Raw genomic sequence first — 19,616 nt, forward strand, 5'->3', positions numbered from 1 at the left:
TCACTCTCAGATTTCTATCTGTGATTGTCCAAGTTAGCGTTTTTAAAATAGTTATTAGGGACTTAAAAGTTATGTATGTAGCACTAGGTCTAGTTTGATTGGCTTGTCTTCACTGGCATTCTGTTAACAGTTTGTCAGTTAACGTTTTTCGCTGTGTTTTTTTGTTGCTGTTGTGTTCTTATCTCCTCACTTATTAAAAAGGGATCAGTGACTCAAGAGAGTTCATTGAAACATAAAAGTAATGATGAAAATGAGAATGAAAGTCTATGACTCTTGTAAATGTGAACAATGAACTGGATTGCAGTTTAAGTATAAAATATTCATGTATATGTCTTTGGAGAAGTAAATCTTTGTGATAACTTTGAAGGTATCTGAAAAGGGAAAATTCAAACAAAACTTATGACAATATCGAAATGATACTGTAGTTATCTATCCCTAGTTCTCTCTGCATTTGATCTTATGAAATATGTTCATAGAATGTTCCCATTCAAGCTTTTGCAGTATTTTTCAACAAAGCATAGTAGTATAGTAAACAAGTCATTCCAGAATAACTTAATTGGTAAACTTGGTTAACCATGTCATTAATGCAGAGAAGAGATGAGAAGCATAGAGACATCTTTGACAGTTGCACTCCTTGGAGCAACAACAGGTACAAAGTCACATCATTCCTAAGAAATTTCTAAAACCAGCCCAAAGAATGGAAAAAGGCTCTGAGAGAAGGCTGAGTGAACCATTGGCAAAATGCCTTTATCAGTGCCCCTATTAAAATCCCATATTAGTAATGACATAGTGGCGTACATTGTGAAAAAGGAATCATTTCCATGTGTTGCTGTCGTCAACTATTATGCTTTGCATGTGGATGAAATTGCTTGTATACAGAGTATGAATCAGCTCTTGGCATACATACAATACAAGAAGAAGTAGTAGTTGATTATTTTTTGTCTGTTTAAAATAGTAATTCCAAGCTAAAGGAAAGTAAATTCTGTTTTGTTAATAATCATTTTAAGAGCGATGTAGAGTCTCAGTATTGACAGAGTACCGGCTGTATGTGTGGCCAGAAACCGTGTTATTACTGATTGAAAGAACTTGTGCAATGCTAATTCCCATACCACTTTTCAGTTAGTTGTGTGTTGCCTTACATGGCTCCAGTGTTGAAGATATTAGTGGAAATTTTGAATAAGGTCAAATATGACCATCATGCATATATTCAGCATGTTCTGTCAAAAATATGGGCTACTCTTCCTTTCTGTAGTACACTAACTATGAGAGGGCAAAGCTCCTTACCTGACTTTTGAAATGTAGAAAGAGATAGCATTTCTCTGTGCTTTTATAAGTGGGATACCTCAATGTTGTATTTAGTATCTTGACAGCCAGAAGCTTATGCTTCAACATACCACCAACTAAATATTGAGAATAGTGTCAAGATTTCCTAAGACCAAAGAGCGTGACTTTCTTAACACTTGATGACTTCCTTTAATTTGATAAAGAATGAAATTTTACAACTATATCCAGATGTTGTAGTGGAACTTGATGAAATATTTTCGAGTTTGAATGTAGCCAAAGTTGATAAGAAATCCATTCACCACTCTTTCTTAAGTTGAATTAGTCACTTACAACCATCCAGAGTTTGAGTGTGATACAAACACATAAACTTAGTGTCTGAAACAGTGCTCCGCATAATCTTTGATGAGAAAGCTCTAAGTAACTTTGGGGTCATAGTTGATCCAGTTATCACCTATTTGATAGATGCAAGATACTTGCTCCCATGTTTTTCAGTTTATGGCCAGATTTAGTAGAACAAGAGTGAAAAAGGAAATTAGCTTGATGTGGAATGTTAATGTCAGTTATAGAGAGGGCTAAAAGTTTACTATGTTGAAAGATTGTAAAATATCTTCTCTTAATTTGAACCTCTTATTTTTTTAATTAATTTTGTTTTGTTGTCATTATTTGAAAGTTATGATGACTCTTTTCAGACATTTGTTTTAAATTGTCATCTCAGCTGAACTTGTGTTAAATGGGTAACAGATGCCAAAAGTTCCAGAAAGTTTTTTTTAAGCAAAGTTATAATACTTTCTAGATATATCATTTACTTAGTTACCTTGGGTAAGACACTTAAGTTTTCTGACCCTTGATTTCCTGACTGGTAAAATTGGCACTGTGGTAACTAAAGGGACAGTAAATGGCTTTACCTCATTTAATCTTAGCAACTGCCTTGTGAGGTAGGTGTGTTATTTCCTTTTTACATTCATGGGAAAGATAAATTACTTGCCCAAGTTAACGAACACAGTAAGTGGCAGTTGTTACGATTTGAATCCAAGTCTTGTGATTTTGTGTCCATTGCTCTTGCTAGCATTTCATTTTAAACATGTTACAAGTATTTTCTTTTCTCAAATCACTAGCACGTAGTATAATGGTCTGTAGCATTTAACATGGATTCATAATGGAAAGCTTATATTCTTATTTTCAGAAAATATATGATAAGCTAGTATATATTATATTACCTCTTATTCCAGACTTTTATATAAAGTTCTTGTTGGTTGTAGATTTTTTGGGGGCTGTGTAAAAAGATTAAGGTGTAGCCAGTGAAAGAGAACATCAGTAATATAGCACCTGTTAACCAAGTGAACTGCTAATTTGGCTCTGGAATGTCTTCCTCAGCGGCAGCGCTCCAAAGCAGGCACAGGTTCTCTCAGCCAGGTTTGATTTTGTTAGTGGCGTGGGCTGTCCATTTCAGTAACAAATGAATTGACAGTGAGTGCTCTTTGTACTCATGGTGTTAAATAATCGCACCTAGATAATGGCTTGCAGATATCTCATTATCAGGAGCTTAAGGCAACCTCTAAGAAAATCCTTCACTGATTCTGAATTGGTGGATAATGTGATAATAGATAAGTTTACAAAGCAGAGCTGTAAACCACATTAATAAACAGATTTAGAAACTTTTTTTTAACACTTTGGATTTGAGTTGCCATGCCATATTTATTCAAAATATGATATTGTTCTTGCCATTCTTTGACAGACCCCTTATCCCTCTGGACAGAATGCAGGTCCAACCACGTTGGTATACCCTCAAGCCCCTCAGACAATGAATTCACAACCTCAAACCCGTTCTCCGGTAAGTAAGCAGAAGCTTGTTCTAGATAATATTCTCCACCTAAGTTTGTGTTTATAGTAGCTTGGGTTCCTTTGGCTAATACTTTTACTTGATTTTGTAAATTTGTTCCAAGGACAATTTATTATTTTTGTTTAGCAGTGAGTTTTCAGACCTTTCGTATAGGAATAGTTTTAAATTATTAAGACAAAGAAGAAATGGAGCTTTTATCTTCTTTTACTTTTCTGTGGCATGACTTTTAAAAAAATTATGGCTGCATTCAAGTTCACTTCATTTCAGCTCTTAATTTGTTACTTCTGTTCAAAATTCAGAAGAATAAAGCACAATGATTTTAAAGTTAAATTTCATCAATTAGGTTCTCAAATTCCAGTGGTTTGGTAAGTAAGATTTCTAAACTGGTGTCACTAGATCAGTGTTAACCATTTGACAGTGTGAACATATACATGACATACACCAATGGTGTATTCATTTCTTCAGATGGTAAATGAATTGTTATACAAACGCAAATACTATCATCCTCTTTACTCATCCTTTACGTGGACTGCAATAAGTATTCTAAAGACTGAGAATTTATTTAAGGTTCATCCTTCTGTTTCACACAAGTGTACAGTGGCTTCAGCTGTCCATTCCTAGAATGTCGTTTTCTGCCCTGCATGATTAGTTTTTGCTAGAAGGTGCTTCTGTAACATCTCACATCCCTACTTGTACCTCAGCTCTCTGTTTTCCTCAGAATACAGGGATCTTCTTTTGATTGCCCACTCCTCCTTTTTTGTCTATGGACAGGAATGTTTCATTGAATTAACTACTGTTCATTTGGTTTTATGCATGAATTTAGAAATGTTGAAATGTATGAAAGAATTGCTCAAAGAACTAGGAGAGCATAGACTGCACCAAAACGTAATCTCTTTCTTACCCTCTTCCTATCTTCCTTTTCCCTATTGCCCTGTTCTGCAATACCTGTTCTTAGATCCTGGTTCCCCCCGGGGGTGGAGGAACCATTCTAAAGAGGTGGGACTTTGGTCCTAGTTGCCTGTTTGCTTGTCTCTTTTTTTGCTGAAATGGTCAACAAGATGTCTGTTGCAAGTTTTGTTCTGAGAGTGGTTTGGGGATGTGGACACTTGACTACTTGGAGTGGGCCTGAGATCTCACCAGATTAATTTAGATAGGCCCTGGTTCTAATTAAACATGGAACGTTATGGTAAGCTCTTATTGCAAAGATTTCTATGGCCCTCTTTACCCCACCCCCACCCCACCCCCGCCCACCTCCTTTATAATTATTTTAAAAAAAGAATTAAATTTTCGTGGTTAGAACTGGCGCAAAACCTGACTGAAGAGCTGCATCTCTAAACCAGTTTTTTTGACAGCCCAGCAGAACAGTGCCAATACATTGCACAGACAACTGGAAGAGGAGGAAGGTTTTGGAACAGACTCCCGTTTACAGGTCCTTGGCTGGAAGAGGCTGGATAAAATACTGCATTGTAAGCAATATGACAAACTGTACTTCTTGCAGGCAGTGGTGCCTCTGGCACTCATTTTTTTTGACCACATCCATTTATTGGCTGATGAACAGAAATGCATTGATTGCTTTCTCTCTGAAAGTCTAACCTAGCATGGCAGTTTCTGCCAGGCATAGTGGGGAAAAGAAAAACAAATTGGGTGGGTCTTCTCTTGAGAATTAGACAGGAGTAATTTGGGGTTTAGATTGTTCTTTATTTTAAACTTGAAGAGGGATATCCCTTTCAGATAAATTTGATTTTAAAAGATAAATTTCAAAGGCTTCTTTTTCCCTCTTTCCATTTTGTAATTAAATATCAAGGGGGAAATTCTCTGTAGTTTCAGCCATTTTTCTGTGGTCATAAACTCTTCAGATACTATCCTCTATGCAATTTTTGCCATCCGCTCTGCTAGTGACCATTACCACCCCCATTACTAAAAACCACACATATAACATTCCATTACATACCCCAAAACAAGTGCAAGACTAGCAAATCCCAGACTACTCTTGCTTGTTGTTTTGGGTCCAGTTTTCTTTATTTCATTTGTGTTGGTGCTGGGAGGGTGAAGTTGGGATATGAAATTTGGCAGGATTGCATTTTGTTTTTACATCCCAAGTTGCCATAGTCTAGTCTCATCCATCCCACAGCTGTCCAAACTGGTGAGGAGAGGTAAGCTGTTGCACTAAGGAAAAGACCCTTCCCGTGGCTCTGTAGAGCAGCTAAAGCTTACTCCATTCTATTTCTGCATTAATGGGCCATTGGCAATTGCACAGTTTAGGCTTTTCTGTTCTTCCCTGGACAGCTGCCTTTGCAATCCAACTGGCTTCAGGTGGCCCCCCTCCCTCGTTGAGGGTATCTTTGTGCCTATATTTCTATTTGATGCTTAGTATCTTAGTTAAATTCATGTTGTTGAAACTCTTGTTTAAAAGTAAGAAAATACTGATGAAGCTACCTATCCGTTCCATTTTCTGGTTGTACTGGAACTCTTTAAACAGTAGTTTATTTTTAAATGGCCTCCAAAATAGTGAAGCTATCGAATGCTTAAATGGGAGAGGGGGACAGTTTGGCTTTTGCAATAACCTGTAACCATTGGTTATCTTTGTAATTTGTGGTGCTAAGTGCCAAAGTTACAGCATTGTTATGTTGGCCATGCCTGGTTACCAGAAGAGTGAGTGGGTGGGTGGGTGGCGTTAACATTGGATCCAAGTTCACAGAAGGTTGCTTTCCTTAATATGTACAATCCTCACCATCTTAAAGACCCCTCTTAACAAAAAAAGGGAAAAAAAAAGAAACGAAAGTTTCTATCTTTAATGAGCCAGCAGCGACTACAGTTTGTTCTGTTGCTTACAGTTACCCGTAGGACTAAGACTGTTGTCATTCCAAATGGAAAACTCAATAGCCAATGGTGACTAGTGCAAAATAGACTAGGGTACTTTCCCACTAACTTAAATTGTGTTTTTAAAAAAAATATATGTATAATGTTATAAGGTCCTCTTGCTCATAGAAAGTTCTCTTTTGACTGGAACATTCCAAATATATAAAGTTTCAACTTTTATTTTAGAGCCTTAGAAATGGAACCTTTCTGTGGAACAGTGATAAGACAGGTACTGCTGTACTCAGGTTAATTTTCCAATGTGGCCCCTCTCTCCCATTTTCTTCAAAAATGTCATGAAGAAACATCTCACTTCCACCCCCTACTTTCATACCACATGGGTGGTATTCCCTATTCTTGAAACTTGATGTCCATAGTAGAGGTATGATCTGTTACCTTTTCATAATTGGAAAACTGAGAATATAACACCTCAGTTTCTTCGAAGAGGAGATGTTCTGCAAGAAGTGTAGCTGCCGTTACCATCATTCTGAAAGACTGTTTGACACTGGTTAACAAATGCAGTGGCTGACCTCATGCACTCTAATCACATAGGTCATTGAGAGCTCTTTAAGTTATGCTGAATAACTTCAAAATATGTTAAGGCACTTTTCATTACTTGAACAGTAGGTGACATTTTAGCTTCTAGGGTGAATTCTTGATGGAACTGTCTTCAGTCATCTGCTACATTGTGGTGTGCCTCCTCTGCAAGTTTTTGAAAAATTTTTATATGAAATAATGGCTGTTGGGGAAATAATTCCAAATCTCTTGAAAATACTATTGCAGGTAATTTAAATTCTGAGGACAAGGCATTGTTTCTTAGTTAATCTTCAGTCTAACTCACCTGTAGTGACGAGCTGATGGAAGGCTCTATAGGAAAGAAAACAACTGAAGATAAATATTTTCACTCCTTAAGTGTATTAAATAAAAGCCCAGAATGGTTTGCATTCAAAACTACTTTCTAAATATTTTCTTTTCACTGTTAAAGAGAGTGGTTAACATTTCGATGGTTAATGTACCAATAGCCAGTACGTGATACTACGTGCCCACATATTTTTCTTTGTCTAATGAAATCACATTGGAAGCCCTATTTTGCTCTGATGAAGAGTTATTTGATTTTATAGGTTTAGTATGTAAAATTTTATGAGTGAAAAAGCTTTTTCTTCCATTCTGAGTTAGGGAAATTAAGAGTTGGAATATGTATTATCCACTTTCAAGTACTCTGTGATTCAGCTGAGGAATTATGGTGTTTTTTTTGCTTTTATTCTCAGTATCAGATAGCAGCAGGTACATATGTACAGTATTGTACTGTTGTGTATAAAGAGTAATTGAGAAATTTGACTTAACTCTTTTTTTCTTGAGCTTATAACAGTAACACTTTGATTAATAATGTTAGAGAGTGATGTTCTTTACCAGCTGTTTGCTTTGATATGTCTGTTATTAAACTTGACTAGTTAATTGCATTTAAACATATATAATTATATATTTAAGTATGTTATTTTTATATATGTATAAACATATACGTATATGATTCTTTAACTGTAAGAAATAAAGGAAGATACTGAAACTTCCATTTCATGTGTGAGATACCCCATTTAACTTAAGTAAATTTGAAATCAGTCCTGTTACATTCTTTATTTCCTCTTGGATATTATAATTATCTCTTGGCCGTTTCTTGTAATGTAAAAGCATTTATCATTCTCTCCAGCTCTATCAGTTGCATAAGCATACTTTTCATGTTTGTCTTAAATATAACCACTTAGCGTTTCAAATTTTCTTTTGCTTTATTTTAGAGTTTTTAAAAAAGAAAAATTCTGCCAGAGAAGCACCCTTATGTGCCTAACAGCTTAGCTGTTTCTCTCCTAGCTGATAAAGGGCAAACTATTCCTGGTAGTGGTGTTAACCTGTTGAATCTTAGTACCTGTCTGTCACTGTCCTGCAGCAAAGCTTTGACTGTTTGTGTTTTTTTTTTTCTTGTGGGTTTTTTTCTTTTGGCATATTGTGTGACATTTTGGTTTTTGTTGTGGTGTTTCTGACTCTTTGTGCCTTTCCTTTTGTGTTTGTTTTCCCTCCTTTTCTCAGTTTGCAGCGGGGCCTCGACCTGCCCATCATCAGGTACTGTACTCTTGCCCCTTCACTATCACCCTTAACTAATAGGTGGGGGCCGTAGTAGCTGCTGACTCTTAGAATGCTGCCAGTCCCTAGAACCACTCCAACTGCTCAGTCTGAAGTAATTCAGTTCTTTTGGTCCTACTCTGATTTCACAGCATTTTGTTATTAACAAAGCCATTTGCTTTTCTTTACGGCACAACTTAAAAGTAGGTCTTCTTCCTTCCCCAAAAGTAATTGCTCTGAGTTAAGAGAACCTTGGAAAATGTTAAATATGTTAAACTCTCTCAGGTTTTGTAGATATCTGTATTAAGTTTAAATTTAACAGAATGGAACAGGCAACATTCTAAGGGTTTTCTGTTAACATTCCAATGTAAGTTGTATTGATATATCAAATAGCATTAGTATTTCTAAAACCGCTTAATCTCAGTTACTAACTTAGACCTAATAACAAATTGATTAACAATAATATACATTCATTTGCTGCATACAATTATCTTTATTCTTAGGATATATAGGAAAAGATTCCTTATTTAATTTTAATATTTTTATCCTATTGTTTTTTTTTAAATGAAATGTTATATAAGTTACAATTGTAAAGCTGTATATCCTGACACCAGTTTATTTAGCACAAATATACTGGAGGAGGTGGTTTGAGATAAAGAAGATGACTTGCAGGGTTTTTTCCCTCAAAGAGGTTTTTATGGAGTGTTCTGAAACATTTCCTCCTGCTGTGGTAGAAAGAGTCTAGGCTTTACAGTCTGACGGATCTGGGTTCATATTACCAGCTCTACTGTGTAGCCAGCTGAGTTAAGCAGATCTTTTTCTGAGCCTCAGTTTCCTTGTAAGTAATATGTGGATAAATACCCTCTACATTAGAGAATAATGTACTTAAGTCATCTGACGGAAAATAAGCAGTCAATAAGTGGTAGCTGTTTTTTTTTTTTTAAAGATTGGCACCTGAGCTAACAACTGTTGCCAATCTTCTTTTTCTTTTTTCTGCTTTTTCTCCCCAAGTCCCCCCAGTACATAGTTGTATATTTTAGTTGTGGGTCCTTCTAGTTGTGGCATGTGGAACTCCGCCTCAGGGTGGCCTTACGAGCAGTGCCATGTTGGTGCCCAGGATCTGAACCAGCGAAACCCTGGGCCGCCGAAGCGGAGCATGAACTTAACCACTCGGCACGGGGCCAGGCCCTCTATTTTTAATATTGTATGCAGCATAGTATGGTTTGATAAAATGGGAGCAATGTTAGCAGTATTTACCTGTGGTATCATATTTAGAGTTCTTAGTACTGAGTAAATGGGTGTTGTTTAATTGAGGGCTATCATGGCTTAATAGTGGTTTAATCCAAGGCTCTATTTCTCAAAGTGTAGTCTTTCCAACGTAGACGATGTGACAGCCACGCAGCTTCTGTGCTGTTAAAAGTGCTTTGCAGAAGAACTCAGATGGTTATATGAAGTGGATGGCAATTCTTTAGATTTGATAAAGAAAGAAACTCAGGGAAATTTTTCACTATCAAGAAGTAGTATCATGAAGTACTTTAGGAGCTTGGACTTCTGTCAGCTAAAAGTAGGTTTGGCTCCTCCTTATTAACTGAGTGTTCTTGGGTAAGTTATTTACTGCTCTCATCCTCAGTTTTCTCATTTGTAAAATGGAGACAGTGTTAATACCCATCTCAGGACTGATGTGAACAGTAAATGAGATAATGCAAATAAAATGATGAGCACAGTGTTTGACGTATACTAAAAATCTAGGAGATAAGATACTAATAATTCAAAAACAAAAAGATAACTCCTTAGGTAAAAAGATTGATTATAACTTTTTAAAAAAAATTAATCAAGGGCCCTAGAGGGAAGGCTTAAATTTTAGCCACGTACTCCTGACAGAGAAACCTGGGAGATTTCTGCTGAAGAAACAGAGTAAAAGAAACTATTGATTCAGAAAAGAGATTTCTGAGATTCTTGATAGCAGTGGTCCTCAAATAGGGACTTGATATTTAGGCATTTATAGTCAGCTTTGGGAAAATCTGTTTTCTAAATTTTCTTCTGAGCCTAAAGGCTTGGTTGCATTTCATCTTTCCTTAATTCCAACAACCAAGGAAATCTTTAAGGAATCTTTATGAGAAAAGGTTCATTTCAGTCCTGCCCATTTTTCCTGTGTAATGATTTGACTCATTCGTAGGATTGGTCCTTCATTTAGCTGTAGGATGATGCTTGTGAGATTACAGTATGTTTCAACCATTAAAAAAAGAGAACTATGTATGTATATATATTTATTATTTATTCATAGCAGGAAAAATAATTACCTTCTGGCACTAGTTCTTGAAGATGGGTTCTTGAGATATGGCATTGTTTTGGATACGAAAACTTCAGTATCTGTCTGCTTTTTACTTGGGCATTCTTCCTTTCTAAAACCAGTTAGAATTTCTTCATTATACCACAGAGAATTGAGTAAGTAAGGAAATATATAACCTTGACTCAGGCAGCAGCAGTAGTTACCTGGAGTAGTAGAGGAGCGGAGGAGCATGGGGTTCAGGTGGCCCTGCTGAGCAGAAGGTACCTGACCAGTGCTGTCATGTAGTGTAGGGTAAATTGTTGGGAAGAGTTTGCTATTGTGTATCCATGGATGTAGGGGCCAGTTTGGTTTGTTGCACTATGGAATTGGTTGACGTTTTTGGTGAGATAACCAGTTTAGGAAAAACTGTCTTATAAATTGCAATGTATTTAGTAACCTTTGGGCTCTGAATGCCAGTAGAATTACCCCAGAGACAATTAAAGAACAAAACAAAGCAAAAAATACCTTCATCCATTTCCAAATACCCTCTCTAGAGGTGATAGGTTTTCCCGTTTGAGGATCGCTGACTGAAGTTTGTATTTAATAGGATCTCCTCCTCAGATCTAAAGTCAGGTGGAGACCTAAGCCTGACAGATTCACAGAGAAGGAGATGCTCATAATAGAAAACACAACAGAGACTTGTGTAATGAAAGCAATACAGTGAAAAACAAATGTCGAGTGGTATATAGGGAATACCTTTTTAAAGGAAAAACATCCATATCCAGGGATATTTTTGGTTTGTTGTGCTTAAGATTTAAGTTGAATTGAAAATAAAAGTGATTTTTTTCATGTATGGCTGTTTGCTTTGGCTGGAAAGAATAAAATATTAACTGTTTAGGTAAGCTATTTGGAGGTAATTCCTTGTGAAAAGAAAATACCATCATCCAGTTTGGTAGTCTAGAACCCTTTTTTTTTCTTCTTTGTAAAAATCTGAATTGAAACAAATAGAAAGATTTTGGATAGTAAAATTTGAAGTTTAATAGAACCAAGAAACTGCTATATGATGTGTTTCTTAGAACTGCTTTTGGATCTTTATGTGTGGCCAGTTAGGGGTGTTTTTGAGTCCCTTGGGTCAGGAATACCATGCTCCAATTAGGATTACGTCAGCCACGTTTTCTTCCTGGTACCGTCAGCTTTTGGCTTTTGCTGTAGATAAATAAGGATATTCTATTCTTTTTGCATTTTATAACCTAAAGACAACTTTAGATTAGAATAAGAGTTTTCTTCAAAGGTAAAAAGAAGTCATAAGTAATTTTATATGCAAAACACCGTTGGCTTTAGAAATATGTCAACTGTTTTTACTCTGATGTCTGAAAATCGCAAGGTAATTAGAAACTGAAAGAACAGAACATACACTCAGAATTAAAACAGGTCACTTGGTATAATGTAGTTTCTGGCTTGTATTATGAATTTCATGTCTTTGGTCGTTGAAATTTGTGTAGTTGTAGTTTAAAGTTACTTATGTTCCTGTATTTATTTTGCTTTTGGGTTTCACAAGAGAGATCAAGTGTTGGTTATATACTATGGCTGAGTAATCTTTGCCTGAGAAAGACCAGGGAATTGGTATTGAAAAGTGTTCATAAAACTAAAAGATTTTGCAGTGTGTTGATATATGATTTTAGCTTACATATGCTGAATAATATGCCATATTCAAAGCGATTGGATTTAGTGTAAACAAATAATAAGCTTCATAAACCTTAACAGTATTTGGCATCAAGGAATATGTTACCTGGTAACAAGCATTGAAACTGTACATGTTTTTCTGTTGTAGTTTGGTTCTTTTTGCAAAAAGATTAAAAAGAAAAAAAAGAAACAAGTAGCTTATGTTGATTTTTTTTTTTTTCATTATTATCACTGAGGGTTTTTGTACTCAAAGTTGTGCTGTTACCTTTGAAATCCTAGTTCCTGGTAGAGAAATATTTGTATTGCTCTAGGCAGTTTCTTAGATTTGGAAAATAAGATAAATGAGTGCTTAGAGCTTACCTCTGGGGCCAGACCTGGCATGTCAGAGTTTAATGGATATTAATAGGGAATGAGATCAAGCATCTATGCAGTCTTGTAACCAGAACTCTTGGATTTTTCAGGGCTTGATATAAGTCAGTGATGGGCAGTTATCTGGTGCCTTTTTCACAAGGAGTTGTAGGGTTGCAGCAGAGACAGTGAAGAAAATATAGGTTGAGAGTTAGCATCACTGGGATTCAGTCTTAGCTGTCCTACAAATTGATCTTGGGTCTGTTTTCTTACCTGTGAAATGGATAAAATATGTTCATAAATGATATAATATTGAAGTATTGTAATAATAGCACCTATTTCCTAAGGGTGTTGTGAAGATTAAAGTACCTGCCTGGCACAGTGCCTGGCACATAATGAGTCCTTGTCAGTTTCTTTTAGCGGAAAGACAGCCTGCCTTTCCCCTTTTCCCAGGCTATTTTTATCTCTGAATGAAGTGTTCTATAAGCATGTTAATTTCCCAACTCTGCATTATGATCTGACAGAACACTTTCTTGTTCCTGGCAGAATCCTTAAGGATTTCTTTCCTACATCTGACATAATCCTCTAGGGCAGCGCTGTCTAATAGAACTTTCTCTGGTGATGAAAATATTCTGTATCTGGGCTGTTCACTATAGTAGCCACTCACTAGCCACAAGTAGCTGTTGAGCACTTGAAATGTGCAATGCAGCTGAAGAACTGAGTTTTTCATTAAATTTTAATTTAAGTAACCAAATATGGCTAGTGGCTACCATATTGGACAGCTCAGCTCTAGGCCTTACATCTCCTAATTCCTGTGAAACCTAAATTATGTGATATTGGCCATGTGCAGGAAAATACAGAATTTAGAATGTGCTAACCTTCATTATAAATTGTTGTAAGTCAGCAGAATATCTGATGGATGCTTGAGTGATATCCCATTATGTGGACTCTTTACTGCTTGTCCCTTGGTAATTTGTCAGAAAATCATAGCACTATCATTTTTCTCAAGAGTACTTTAGAATTTTTAAAGATGTTAACCTGAAGAATTCTTAATTGCAAATCTTACTGGTTATGCCTCCTGTAGATTGAACTATATTCTGCAAAAAGCTAGGGCTTTCAGAAGCATGTTTTCGATATGGTTTTTATTCCTTTGCAAATTAATTAAGTACTTAGTGGATTTTTTCCATATGGGAAGAACTAATGTGATTGAATAGGATTTTTCTAGTTCCTGAAAATGAATAGGTGTTTTTCAAAGAATTTCTGATTGTTATATAGTTTTTTAGAGATATCTTTGTCTTTTGATGATTTTAGAGCGCAGTCTTGAGAAATGACTTAGTATAATTACCAGCATCTTTGAAAAACATTTATTACTAATGTTATTGGCCAGGAAACTTTGGGTAATGGTATAATTACTACATCTTTAGAAGAATTTTGCAAGAAGTGACGTTTTCCTTCTAGCTTCTAGAGTGTTTCTGTGAAAGTCAGCAATCGTGAGTACCCGAAATTCAGCCTCTGTTTTAAATGTATCCTAGCCCTTTGGAGTTGCCGAAAGTACCACTTCAAATGAAGGCTGTCACCTTCCTCTGCCGTTCTCCTGGCATACTAGTGGACCATTGAAAGATAAAAGACTTAAAACAGATTGAAACCAAGCTTGGCGATGATACTTAGGTTGTGCATGGTTCCTCTCTTCTCTGCCTAGTCTTTTTCAGCATTTTTATTAGTGACTTGGATTAATGACCATGCTTGTCAAACTTGCTGATGGTCCTGTAGTTTTGATATTGCATGATATATTCAGAATCCAAAAAAATCTGTACAGTCTGAAGTGATGGGTTGAAATTAGCCAGATATATTTTCAAAGGAACAAAATACAAGAGTCCCTGTAAGAACTTCAAAACACAACTATAAGAGTACACACAGGAGTGAAGAACTTACTTATTACTAGGTTATGTATAAAAAAGATTTAAGGGTTTTAAATGATTGTAACTGAGTGCCAATCAGTAGTAAAATGTGGTTAACAAAAGAGCCCCTGTGATTCTTCATTTCATTAATGGAAACAGAGTTGGCTTGAGAGATATATCGTTCTTTCATTCATCAGCAGATATTTATTGGGTGAGGACCAGGTACATTCTGGGCAGACCCCACTTGGATATTTGTGTTTGGTTCTCTATTTATGAGACTTTGAACATTGGGAGCAGACTGAGAGATAAAAGTAACCTGGGCGGGGAGTCCAAAATCTTGATTGGAGGGACAAGGGATAGAGGGTGGTGAGTGGCTTGGAACAAAAAATAGTGGTGTGAAAGTTGGCAGCGATGGCAGTTTGAGATAACTTAGAGGTTTGTCACTTATGGAGAAGAAAGATTTGACTTCGATGTGATTTTAAAGATAGGCGTTGGACCAGAGAGTAGATGATGTAGAGAGAAAAAATTGGAACCAGTAGAAGGAAAGACTTTTGCAGTGTCAGAACTCCATTGAACAATGAAATGGAACTGTGTCCTGAGGTGCTAAAGTTTCGTAACCCCAAGGTCGTGTCTTATAAGAGATTCAAACTTTAGGTATGTGGTTAGACTAAATTGTCTGTACTGTCCTTGCATCCAGCGGGATTTGAGTCTTTGTCACTAAGTGGAGAGGAAAAAGGGCTTTAGAAGCATTGCAAGCAGTTTTGGAAAACCCATTCACACATTTAAAAAAATAATCTGTGGTTTGCTGCATGCCCACCCCATGGAATCTTAATTTCCTGATACCTTTTCTAGTCCTGTAGATACTATTAGAATCTCTAGTGTGTGTGTGTGTGAGAGAGAGAGACAGAGAGACAGAGAGAGAGCGAGTGAGTCTGCTTTTTAAGTGGAAAAACAAAAGCTCCAGATAGCCTGTCCTTATAAAAATCTCAGTGCAATAAAGTTGAGTAAAAGTCAGTCTGTTAAATGTTCTCAAGGATATAAAAGCATATGAACAAGTTTCAGTTACTTTAAGGGAGATAAAGAGTCTTATAGATAGAAGAAATTTGTTTTCCTGAATGGTAAATATGAATTCTGTGAAGTAACTGATGGAGCATTTTTCTTACTAGGATGTGCCACTCATTAGTGTAGTTGGATAAAGGTCCTGCCACATCCCTTCAGCCTTTGAAAAGATTTCTTCTGACTGAAAACACTTGTTTGAAAATATGAGGGGTGTTCCATTTCATGAGAGGTAGTGTGTGTAACAGTTAAAAATACAGACCTAGAACCTGATTGTTTTTAAATTATAGTTGGGAGACCTTCAGCCAGTTAGTTAATCTTCATGTCCCTCAATTTCCCCCTATATCTAAAAGAGGTGTTGATGATAGTATCTGCCTTAGATGTTTGTTGTGAGGATAAGTTAATATATATGTATAGTTCAGAATGGTACCTGGTAGCTAGTAAGTGCTATATAAATCTTCACTGTTGTTATTTAATGTGCCTGTGAATTTATTTTTCTACTTAGCTTCAAAGCTGAAATCTTAGTTTATAAAAAATTATTGTATGTCCACAAAACCAGAAATTTAGTGTTACTGACTGAGCTGTATGTTAATATTAGGACTATCATTAGAAACACTTGTTTGTTTCTCTTTCAAAACCACTGAAAAAAACAGTCTTATACTATTCAGAAGCCTCCTTGAATAAGATGTAACCTCAGTTATTCTAGATAGGCTGGTTAAAAATCCCAGCAGAGCAGTTGGAAAATAGTGGTAAGAAAAGTACTCACATATAGCAAACTGTTAAAATTGTGGAAAAACTTTGCCCATATCTGTTTTTCTTGCTCTGCTTAAATTAATGGATTAGTTTCCCCTGTTCTCCCCCCCCCCCCGCCCATAACAGCATGTCTCTTTCAGGCGATAAATACTTTGACAAATTTGATGGTAATATAACCACATACAGCGAATCATCACCTGTATCTATTTGATACTCTCTTTGTCTTGGCTGCCCTCTAGAGTTGGTGGAAAAGGGTCTTAGAGGATTAATCTTTTTATCTGCTGTGTCTGACATCTAGTAATACTCAGTAAGTTGAGCAGATGAATATCTCTCTTTTCCTTGAGGCCTATAACAGTTTTGTGGCTCCCAGTATATTAAACAAGTTATAAAAATGCTTAAATTCATGCCTGAAATATGTTTACAACTCACATACATTCATAAATAATAGGTTCTATCGCCTATGTAATTAAGAAAAGTGAAGTCTACTATGGAAAGTTTACTAGTTTAGTATTCCTGGTTGCAGCCGACAGAAATTCTTGTGTCTGTCACCAAAACTGTGTCAGTGCAGATAACTAGAAGACTGTTGCTGTCATTGTGGCCCAGCCCAGGTTCCTGTGTTATCAACTTCGCCTCTTGTGCTTTCTTGTCATCTCCATCAACTACTCTCTGTGGCCTCCCCCATCTGGTTCTCTCATTTACTACATTCTCCCACTATACCTTACTGTCTATTGCTTTTCTCTCCTTAACTTCTTCAGGGCTTTCTTTGCCCTGGGGTATGAAGGCTGAATGGGATGAGCCTTGGGCACTGGATCCTGATTCTTCTAGTTCAGCACAAGGTGAAAAGTTACTTCTACCACCTGTGGGTAGCTTCATGCTTAAGAGTAGGACAGGATAAGACCAGAGTGGGCCCAAAGATCAAACTCAACCTTACCTTTATTTGGACCAAGAGCAACACTCATGTCTGGAATTGTGAGGCAACTCAGGAGATTCTGGAGCTAGATGACATTTTTAGACTATTATTATATTTCCCCATTTTAAAGCTGTAAGTGGTCTCATATGCTTGGTTAGTTGAAAAGAGCAAGTTTCTGTCATGAAGAGTCTGTTACATATTGAAAAGTTTAGTTATTTTTTAGGACTTTTGCAAACTTTAAAATAACAAAGGGCACTTTTATTATTGTCTTACCTCCATTCAAGAGGGAGAGTGGATCGTGGAGAAGCTACATAACTAATGCCAAATCACATAATAGGCGTCCATGAAAGCCGAGAATAGGAATCAGTAGTCCCAAGTGTACGTGTGCCATTAAGCAGACATTTCCTGTCATGCTGTTAGAACTTGTGGCTACTATTAGAATATTTTTGCCACTGAATTAATTTTTTTAGTTATATGTGATGTGATTCTTCAATTCCATGTGTCCTTGAATTCTCAAGTGGAGAATTGTCATTCTGATTTTCTAATCTTCCTTCTTCTCCTATTGTTACTAAATAGAAAGATGTTTATGTTGAGCTGCATGCTATGTCCTGCCCCTTCCTACTGATCTATAAGCTTTTCCATTGGCTTTCTTTCTGTTTCCTGCTGCTTTCTTGCTTCATAATTGAAGGGAGGATTCAGACCCATTCAGGTAACAAACTATTAGTTCTGCATGGCCTCTTTATTACTCTATCCTTTTATTATTATTACAGTGAGATTAATTGTTTGCTGATGAATACATGCATTCACATGAAAATTTACCATTGGTGTATTGTTTCAAGGCTAAAGCCTACAGTGAGAAGCCTAAACAATCAGAGGTACTCATTGCCGTTTGAGAGATTTGAGCTCTGCTCTTTCCAGACCGTTCTTAAGCCTGTCTAGAGTCTCCAGTTTCATTGCAAACTATTTGAGAAAGCAAAATTGGGTTTGACTTAGTCTGAGGTTGCCACTTTTTTGAAAAGGAAGACTTTTCCCATAATGTGACAGTTGACATGTGACAGCCCTACAGATAGTTTTAATTTAACTTGACCCTGATATACTGAGATGAAAATTATGTCTAGAGAGAGTTCCTGTTCTTCTACATATTTTATAAATGACTTGAATGGTAGTTTTTTAGGGGATTACTTTTAATAAGTTGATAAGCCACCTATTCTTTATGAATCAGTGCTTTCATATAATAGAACAACTTTTAGGGAGACATCAGCTACCCCCTTTGTTGTATTTTATCACACATTTTCAAGTTAATAATTATGGTACAGAAGTTTTAGTTTAAATTTGCTGACTTCATTTTAAAAGTGAGACTGCCCTACTATTTTCACATGTGACGCAACATTGATGAAAACTTGACCCAGTGTGCCTAGTGTGGAGTATTTTTTCTGAACCCAGCCATAGGCAGTTTAGTCTTTTTTCATGTATATTGTATTTCTAATTCAAGTTGATAAGATTTTTATTAGTGGAAAAAAGAGGAAAGCTCAAGATAGCAAAATTTATATACTCTTTGTAAAAAAAAATTTTATGTATGTATATTTTTTTCTCCTCTCCCCAGTTTTTCCAGAGGCCTCAGATACAGCCTCCTAGAGCTACCATCCCGAACAGCAGTCCTTCCATCCGTCCTGGTGCACAGACACCCACTGCAGTGTATCAGGCCAATCAGCACATCATGATGGTTAACCATCTGCCCATGCCATACCCAGTGCCCCAGGGTCCTCAGTACTGCATACCACAGGTAAAGTATCTCTCAGGCCCATGTGGTCCAGCAATAGGGTGAGGATTAACCTAGATTCTCAGTCTCAGAGGGAGCAGGAAGGGTGGTTGATGACATTGGATTTTAGTGATGTGTGAACTTTTTTGTTGGTTATAAGTCTAGTTAGCCATTTTGTCATTTTCCATAATACTGAAAGGAGATATTTCTCTATGTCTTTGCTTAAAATTTTCTAAGATGATAGAGAAATTGTTTTTATCGTCTAGCTTTCTTCCCATCCGTTCCCTGCAACTACCTGCCCTAAAATAGACTCAGTAATTATGCTGTTCTTGTGATATCATTCAGTGTTGTTGAAAGCTGCCAGCCTGAAATAAGTTTACAGTGAGCTGATGTCTGCCTGTGCACTGATTTGCTGTTGGCTTATCTAAGTCACTCCTTTCTTTTCATCCTCATTGCATCTTGATGGCAAGCAAGCATTTTCAGTGTGTTTAATCGAGTGTCTTCACGTCATTTAAATGATTCTCTTATACACACCTTTTTTTCCCATAGTGAGCTACCTTCATATTATTTATAAATGCCTATCATTTCTCTCTTCTAGTACCGTCATAGTGGCCCTCCTTATGTTGGACCCCCACAACAGTATCCGGTTCAACCACCGGGGCCAGGTCCTTTTTACCCTGGACCAGGACCTGGGGATTTCCCCAATGCTTATGGTAAGTATGAAAAATTGAGCTATTTCTCCTAGTTTGTTGTGTTTATTCCATTTTGTTTGTTTGGCAGATCAATTTAGGCAAAGAGATTTGGTGGTGTGTAAAGGATTTTTAAATAAAATGTTGCAAATAGTTCTG

The 19,616-nt window shown here is 36.6% G+C and overlaps 1 protein-coding gene across 50 annotated transcripts in view; it reads left to right on the forward strand.

The window, feature by feature from the left end:
- Nucleotides 1–19,616, forward strand: part of EIF4G3 (eukaryotic translation initiation factor 4 gamma 3) — a 319,678-nt gene that overhangs the window by 152,644 nt on the left and 147,418 nt on the right. For 16 of the 50 annotated variants that reach the window (XR_011534615.1, XM_070599656.1, XM_070599561.1 and 13 more), the window contains 6 exons: nt 3,020–3,115; nt 4,477–4,590; nt 8,060–8,092; nt 17,698–17,718; nt 18,613–18,792; nt 19,367–19,481. Coding sequence is in view for 49 of the 50 variants with exons in the window: in XM_070599656.1 (XP_070455757.1) it covers nt 3,086–3,115; nt 4,477–4,590; nt 8,060–8,092; nt 17,698–17,718; nt 18,613–18,792; nt 19,367–19,481 (493 nt within the window). In the remaining variant the exon portion in view is untranslated. The remainder of the gene's footprint in view (nt 1–3,019; nt 3,116–4,476; nt 4,591–8,059; nt 8,093–17,697; nt 17,719–18,612; nt 18,793–19,366; nt 19,482–19,616) is intronic. The other 34 variants (XM_070599722.1, XM_070599818.1, XM_070599753.1 and 31 more) reach the window with 5 other exon arrangements.

This window comes from Equus przewalskii, chromosome 2 (assembly GCF_037783145.1).
Source record: "Equus przewalskii isolate Varuska chromosome 2, EquPr2, whole genome shotgun sequence".
NCBI classification, from domain to species: Eukaryota; Metazoa; Chordata; class Mammalia; order Perissodactyla; family Equidae; genus Equus; species Equus przewalskii.